A 7,705-nucleotide genomic window follows, 5' to 3' on the forward strand; every position below is an offset into this window, starting at 1 on the left:
CTCCAAGGGCTGCCAGCCACCCTCCCCGTGCCTGGTGCTGTGCCTCAGGCTCCTGCCGCACCTGGCTCAGCTGGCCTCCCCAGCCCCTCCAGCCTTGGGTACCAGAAGATTCATCTCAGAGTGCTTAGACTGATTTATTATGATGGTTGGCACGGCTAAGCCCAGGGGCTTGATTCCACTGAGTCAGTAGCGCTCTCTCTCCATTCCCACAACCCTTCTTCCCCTCTAAATAGTCATCATTAAGGAGCGGCTGGTGGCTGCTCACAATGAACTGTGAGCTGTGCCGTTTGGGTTGGAAGCAGAGACAGCCCTCATGCTTCAACTGGTCCCTGAGGCCTCACCTCCCTCAGGACCTCCTCTCTCCCCTGGGGGGTTTTATGTAATTGCATAAAGGATGAACAGACCCCTGTTCCAAATGTCGCCCCCGCCACTGCCTGCCCTGGAGTCAGACGGTCGGGGTTACAATTCCAGATCCTCGAGGCATAGGCTGGCAAGCTATGGAGGGAGGTGGGGGCCTTGGTCTAGCTTGACCACCTTATCCAGGGCGAACACTGCCTTTGAGGGGAGCTGCTCATGCTGCTGTGGGTGGGTCCCAGGTGCATACTTCCAGCTGGTTAGTGCTCACTTCGCTCCTCTTGTCCTCTGTTCTCACGTCTAGGCAGATCAGGGGCTCTGGGGAAACTGCTGGAATTCAGAGAGAGGCTCAGTCTTTCCAAGAATCCTGTGAGAGACCAGAGAGAGTGTTCAGATTTGACATAGGGGGGAACCCTCTTCAACTCCTGAAGAAGCGACACAGGCTTTATTGGGCGGGCTGGTACAGGTACCCTCCCTCCCAACACAGAGGTGAAAGGCAATGTCCTGAGGAGAGGGCTCTGGAAAGTGAGTGGTAAGGCTATGGGGGAAGAAGTCAGTGGGGCAGGCTAGCCTGCGGCCCAGCCACAACTAGCCAAGGAAGCTCTCCGGCTTCCCTCTGGCAGATTTGTCGCCATAGTTCCATTCCATCCGTAAAATGCGAATGGAGGGGGACGAAGCAATGTCTGCCTGACCCTTCCCCTACTGACCCCTCTCCTGCCCCCGGGAAGTGGCTCCAGAGGATTAGGCAGCCATCTGCAAGGGGTGAGTCAGGCTGGGCCGGAAACACCCACAGGAAGGGTTCCAGGCAGCCATTTCTGGTCAGGAGAAGGAGGAAGAGGGAACCTTCGGGATAAAGAGCATATGAGCCTGGGACAGAGTCCTAAGTTACCCAATCAGAATGGCAGGGATGAAGAGGAGGCCAGCTCCCAGGAGGAAGGGAAACCCCTTCATGAAGTTCAGGGTGGCTGGGTAGAGCGAGTTGAAGATGCTGGAGGCCATCAGCATGGCCAGGCCATTCACACAGGCCACAGCAGAAAAGAGAGCACCTGCGAAGGAAGAAATATCACACTGTGGAGACTGAAAGACGTAGGTTCAAATGCTGGCACCACCAACTCGCAGCTGTGTGAACTGGGGCACGTCACTGAATCTCTCGGAGTCTCACCCTCCTCAGCTGTAAAGCCTACATCATGTGTTGTGATAAGGTTTCAATGAGGTCATTCATGGGAAGCACCTGGCACACAGGGGCTATGCAACAAATGGCTGTTGTTAAATCCATGCATTAAAAGGACATGTGACTATCTTCTAGCAAAAGCCTGAGAAAAATGGTTTTTGGTTTAACCCCTTCAGAATCATATCCCGCGTGAGGTTACTTGTGGGGTTAATTCCCAGTTCCAACACTTATTAGCTGTGTGGTCACTGAACAAGTGCTTAACCTTCTGGTTTTTTGCACTCCTTTTGTTAAATAAGGATACTACCTATCTCATAGATTGGTGGCAACATTGAATTCCCATGTAAAGCTCCTATCACAGGGCCTGCCCCCTGGAGGGAGCCAGTTAGTAAGGGCTGTTCTTTTTTTTTTCTTGTTCCCCTAGCACCTCCGGGCACAGTGAAGATGCTGGACAAAAAGCTTATTGAGCGAATGAATGGAAGCACCTGGGTCCTGGGACAAACGAACTGATAGTGGGCTATCTATGGCTCCAAGTCCTCCTTCCAGGGCAGATGGGGAAAAGTGGACGAGCCAGATATTTCTAGATTGGGGTCTAAAGACCCAGAGGCCTGAGAAAAGCTATTCTTTATAGTTATGCCAGCAGAACCCAAATTTTGTGAAGTGAGCAATAATCTAACAGAAGTTGAGATTAAATGTCAGACCATCAGAGCTGGAAGGGCCTGCAGATGTCATCAAGAACAAACCACTCGCCGAAACCGGTTTGGCTCAGTGGATAGAGCGTCGGCCTACGGACTCAAGGGTCCCGGGTTCGATTCCGGTCAGGGGCATGTACCTTGGTTGCGGGCACATCCCCAGTAGGGGGTGTGCAAGAGGCAGCTGATCGATGTTTCTCTCTCATCGATGTTTCTAACTCTCTATCCCTCTCTCTTCCTCTCTGTAAAAAATCAATAAAATATATTAAAAAAAAAAAAAAAGAACAAACCGTTCTTGCCCTGGCCAGTGTGGCTCAGTTGGTTGAGCATTGTCCCGTGCACTGGTCAGGGCACATGCCCAGGTTGCAGGCTTGGTCCCCAGGAGGACACGTGTAGGAGGCAGCCTGATCAGATTCTCTCATCGTTGTTTCTCTCTCTCCCTCTCCCTTCCTCTCTAAAATCAATAAAAACATTAAAAACAAACAAATAAAAAAACGCTCTAGTATAGGCGAGGAAACAGTCCCAGAGAGGGAAAAGGGACCTGCCTAAGATCACACAGCCAGTGGGTAACAGAGCCAGGACTAAAACCCAAATCCCAAGACCTGCTGCTCTTAAAAACAGACCTGGGTTTGCATCCTAGCTCCACCACTTACTGAGTGACCTTGAGTAAGTCAGTTTAACCCTCTGGGCCTCGGCTTCCTCATCTGTCACTTGGGGACAATGAAACCTTCACCACAAGGTTGCTCACTCCCTCTGAGCTTGTATGCTCTGACCCCAGTGAAGCAGGGCACGCTGGCGTCACCGCATCCATTTTACAGATGGAAAAGCTGAGGTCTGGAGAGGGCAAATCCTCTGTCTGGGTTACCCGAAGAACAAAATTGTGCTCTGCTGACTGTAAATTCCAACTCTGTGGTCTGAAAACCCAAGGCACTGTGGTCCTCTGCCTGCCCTGGGCAATTTGTTCAGAGAACATGGGGCACAAGGAACCAGATGCTGGTTGACCATGACACTTACCCTGCTCTGACTTGCTCACCAGCTTGGAGAGCTTGGCCCGGACAATGGGGGTAATGACTAAAGACAGGAAGAGGAGCCCGTACCCTGTGGAGAAACAATCATTAGGAAAATGGGGTTAGGGAGGGGGGTGCCCAAGCAAGATGTAAGCAGAGCTCCTAGACCACCCCAGATGGGACTCAGGTTAGACAGGAAGAACTTCCTTGATAGAGAAGGACACAATGACTAAGGAGGAATGGAGACTACCCTTCTCAAGCTTTGGCCTACCTGCTACCTCTTTTATGAATAAACGCTGCTGATTCCCCACCAACGGCGTTTTTGTCAGAACACCTCTTGTGGTCCCAGCGGGTATCACCCACCTAGTAGGGAGATGGCAGGGCACATAAAACAAGCCTGGACTTGGGAGGCAGTCCTGAGTTCAAAACCTGATGCTATCACTGTGTGGCCTTGGGCCTGACTACCATCTGTAAAAGATAACAAGGCCTTCCCCATAGAATGATTCTGGAGTGGTAGGAGGCGGAATAATGGCCCGAGATATCAGGTCCTAATCCCTGGAATCTATAAATGTTGCCTCATTTGGAAAATGAGATGAAGTTAATAATCTTGAGATGAGGAGATTATCCTGGATGATGACACCCTGGTAAGTTGGGCCCTAAATAATTTGACACAGACAGAAGGGAGAAGGCACACAAAAGAGGAGGCAATGTAATCACAGAGGCAGAGATCACAGTGATGCAGCCAGGAGCCAAGGAATGCTGGCAGCCCCCAGAAGTCAGAAGGGATGAGGGACAGATTCCCTCCTAGAACCTATGAAAGGAATGTGGCTCTCCTGACACTCTGATTTTGGTCCAGTGATATGGATTCTTGACTTCTTGCCTCCAGAACTGTGAGAGAACAAATTTCTGTGTTTTAAGCCACCAAATTTGTGATAATCTATAATAATAAAAGCATAATATGCTAATTAGACCAGACGACCCTCTGGATGAAGCCACAATGGCTGAGGCCAAGGCAGGTGGCCGCCACAGCGGGCGGGGGTGGGGGTGGGGGGCGCTGAGCTTCTTGCACGAATTTTGTGCACCGGGCCTCTAGTTTGTTATAGCAGCCATAGGAAATGGATACAACAGAAAACATCCATGAAGAGCATGGCATAGGAAGCACAAAGTGGAAGTTCCTTTTCACTTTGCATGTTGTTACTCACAGGCTTACACTATTTCCTTTACAACCATTTCTTTCCCTTGTGTGACTATTGCCTCCTCAGTAAAACTGCAAACCCCTAGAGCAGCAATTTTCAACCAGTGTGCCACAAGAATTTTTAAGACATGCAATACCTGACTATGTAGTCAGGGGCACTGACCTGTTTTCCCTTAGACTGTCAAATAAAAAAACGACAACAGCCATTCAGTATGAATGAATCAAAATTCTACCTAATTTTTTTTTGTCAGATCGGCAAAATAAATAACACATTTTTTGGTGTGCTGAGAATTTTAGTAATTAGTTTATGTGTGCCATGAGATGAAAAGGATTAAAAATGGCTGCCCTAGAGGATAGTAGATCCTTCACAGTGGGTATATGATGAGGCACCACAGGGCCCCTTTGGGTGTCAGGCTCCCAAATCCCACTCTGCGGAGGCTCCCCAGAACAATGACAGTTTCTTCGTCATCTCTGCACCCCGGAGGGCTTTGAGCCCAGCACCGAATCTATGGGAGATGCTGTGGGCAGGAAAGAAAGGTACCTGGTCTTCAGCCTCACTGTCCAGGCAAGCAACCAAGTTAATAAATCTGTGATTACCAAATGGCTCACTTTGTACACTACATAGTTTAGACTCTAAACGTTACAGCTTTATCAAAATAAATCTGTCCCTTTAAAAAAGTTAATTTCCTCATTCCCAGCTGCTCCTCTCATACCAAAACAAGAACTAACGCAAGCAGGAACTTGATATCTGTGGTATGAAAGGTTGGCTCCTTTAAACACCCAAAGAAGCTGACCAAGGATATTTGAGGTAGGTCCCGTGATTATCAGAGAAGTGAATATTAAGAAAGTAATAGCATGGACTTTGTCTAAGAACATCATGAATATTGGCTATGGGAGGCCAAAGAATGAAGCAATTAGTGCATGAGCCATACTTGTGTCCGTTGCTCTGTCTTACTAACAATATTTATGATTGACAATGTGGATTGATTACTTTGGCTATTGAAGTTCAATACTTTACATATAACAAAGATGCCAGCCCAGCTGGCATGGTTCAGTGGTTGAGCGACGACCAATGAACCAGGAGGTCACAGTTAGAGTCCCAGTCAGGGCATATGCCCGAGTTGTGGGCTTGATCCCCAGTGGGGGGGGGAGGGGTGTAGGAGGCAGCCGATCAATGATTCTCTCTCATCATTGATGTTTCTCTCTCTCTCTCTCTCTCTCTCTCTCCTCTCCCTTCTTCTCTGAAATCAATAAAAATATGTATTTTTTAAAAGATGCCATTTTTATGAGGTGCAAGCTAGGAACATAACGATGTTTCCAAAAGCATAAACCAGCAAGTGGCTGTCCCCCAATTTCCACCCAGCACCTCTGGGATAAACTATCCCTGAGCCCACACACATTACCTGTGAACATAAGGGGTGTGCTGGTAGCGAACGCAAAGACCACCATCCCCAGGATGTTAAAGGCCAAGCCAATCTCAGCCACCCAGGTGTCTGTCAGGCAGAATCGCATAAGCCACAGGCCCAGCAGGCTGGTGAAATACGGAAGGTGTCTAGCTGCAGAACCGTAGCCAATCAGCTTGGAGTTCCAGCAGAGGGGTGCGCTCAGCTCATAGATGGTCAGGATGTCCTGGGCCCCAAAGTGTACAGTGATCACCACAAAGATGACCAGTGAGTACAGGGCCAAATGCTTCCTGGACTTGTCCGGGGCCGGAGCCATGTAGAGCTGGACAATGGATCGGTGGTGACGCAACGTGAAGAGCCGGGCGGGTGTTGGCTCCATCACAGTCTCACCAAAGCAGAAAGCAGCATAGAAAGTCATGAATATCAGCAAGCCCAAGGCCAGCCAGAAGGGGTTGGCATAACCCTGGGCCTGGAGCCAGTGGCCCCCAAGGAAGCTCGCCAGCATCCCTGCCACCCCGATGGATGCTTCCAGCAGGGCCATTCGGGTGGTTCGATTGCGGTGAGAGCTGACATCTGCCACCGAGGCAAAGCCGGCAGCCAGGAGGCCACTGAAGTCGCCGAGGAAGGCACAGAGGATGCGGCCCAGCACGAAGTAGCCGACGTGTAGCTGTAGCAGCACCACAACGATGGACACCAGCGCCTGGAGCAGCAGGCCCAGCGAGGCCAGCACCAGCAGGGGACGACGGCCCACACAGTCACTCCAAGCACCCAGCAGGGTGGACGAGAAGAGCCCCACCAGGAAGCCGCCCACGTTCATGTAGAGGGTCCAGTGAGAGGTGAGGCTCTCCACTTCCTGTGGGGGCACGAGTCTCACCAGGGGGTTCTTCCTCTCTCTGAGCTCCCTCCACCCCCACGTCCCGCTCAACTACCACCGTCCTGGGAGATACAGGGATGCGGACGTTCTTTGGAGCGCTAAACTCCAGAGAATTTTAGTGCAACTTTCAAAAATTGGCACTAGAAGGAGGGTTATAGAAAAGGGCCTAGGCTCTTTTCCCTCACTTTTCCCCCCTCTTTTGTTAACTCTTAAGGCTAGAGGAACTTTACGCAGCCTTCACACTGCAGTAATCGGGCAGGCCCACCACCCAACATCCATGACCGCCTTGGCGGCCCCACCGCCCCGCCCCGGCCCGCCCCCTCATCGGTCCCCTCGCGCTAGCTCAGGGTCCGCTCCCCGCTTCTCGCCGCCGCCGCCGCTACCTGCAAGATGGGGTTCGCGCTGTGGTTGCTGCAGCCGCCTCGGTCGTGGGTGCCATTGTAGCCGAGGTCGGCACTGAAGCGGTGCCACAGGTACTGCGTGGTGAGCGGGCCCTGCAGGACCAAGGCGAAGTTGGCCAGGAAGATGATCGGCCCCACGGGGCCGCGGAACAGCACCTTAGCCGCGGGGTGGCTGCGGGGAGCGCCCGCGGAGCTCGCGCGCCGCTCGGAGCGCTCCATGCGCGTGCAACTCGGCGCTGGCGCGAGGCGGAGGACGCGGCTTTCTGCGCCTGCGCCCCGGCGGCTCCCAGCTCAAAGTCTGCGGGGGCGGGTGCCAGACCTCAGATGCACTCACGCTCGCCCCGCCCTGTCTGGCTGGGGAGGGCGGGCGCCCAGCTCACAGGGTGACCTCACCTGCAAACTCGACAAGAATACTGCCCTGCAGCCCTCCTTTCCAGTCCCAGATGGACAATAAGGAAAACATCAGTATTTAACATTTATCGATCGTTCACTGGGTGCTGGGCGCTGTACTAAACTGTGTGCTTTAACCTCCCAATAACTCGATAGACTCGCCACTATTAAAGATCCCCATCTGTAGAGGAGGGAACCAGGACGTGGGGCCCTCAAGGCCC

At 51.9% G+C, this 7,705-nt stretch overlaps 1 protein-coding gene across 1 annotated transcript; it reads right to left on the reverse strand.

The window, feature by feature from the left end:
* Positions 1–115: 115 nt before the first annotated feature.
* Positions 116–7,371, reverse strand: SLC46A1 (solute carrier family 46 member 1). The gene is made up of 5 exons (XM_079797236.1): positions 7,077–7,371; positions 5,820–6,672; positions 3,229–3,312; positions 1,244–1,400; positions 116–721 (listed from the first exon to the last, which is right to left on the reverse strand). The coding sequence occupies exons 1-5, from the start codon at positions 7,311–7,313 to the stop codon at positions 664–666; spliced, it is 1,389 nt and encodes a 462-aa protein (XP_079653362.1). The 5' UTR covers positions 7,314–7,371; the 3' UTR covers positions 116–663.
* Positions 7,372–7,705: the final 334 nt, after the last annotated feature.

This window comes from Cnephaeus nilssonii (genome assembly GCF_951640355.1).
Source record: "Cnephaeus nilssonii genome assembly, chromosome: 19".
Lineage (NCBI taxonomy): Eukaryota > Metazoa > Chordata > Mammalia > Chiroptera > Vespertilionidae > Cnephaeus > Cnephaeus nilssonii.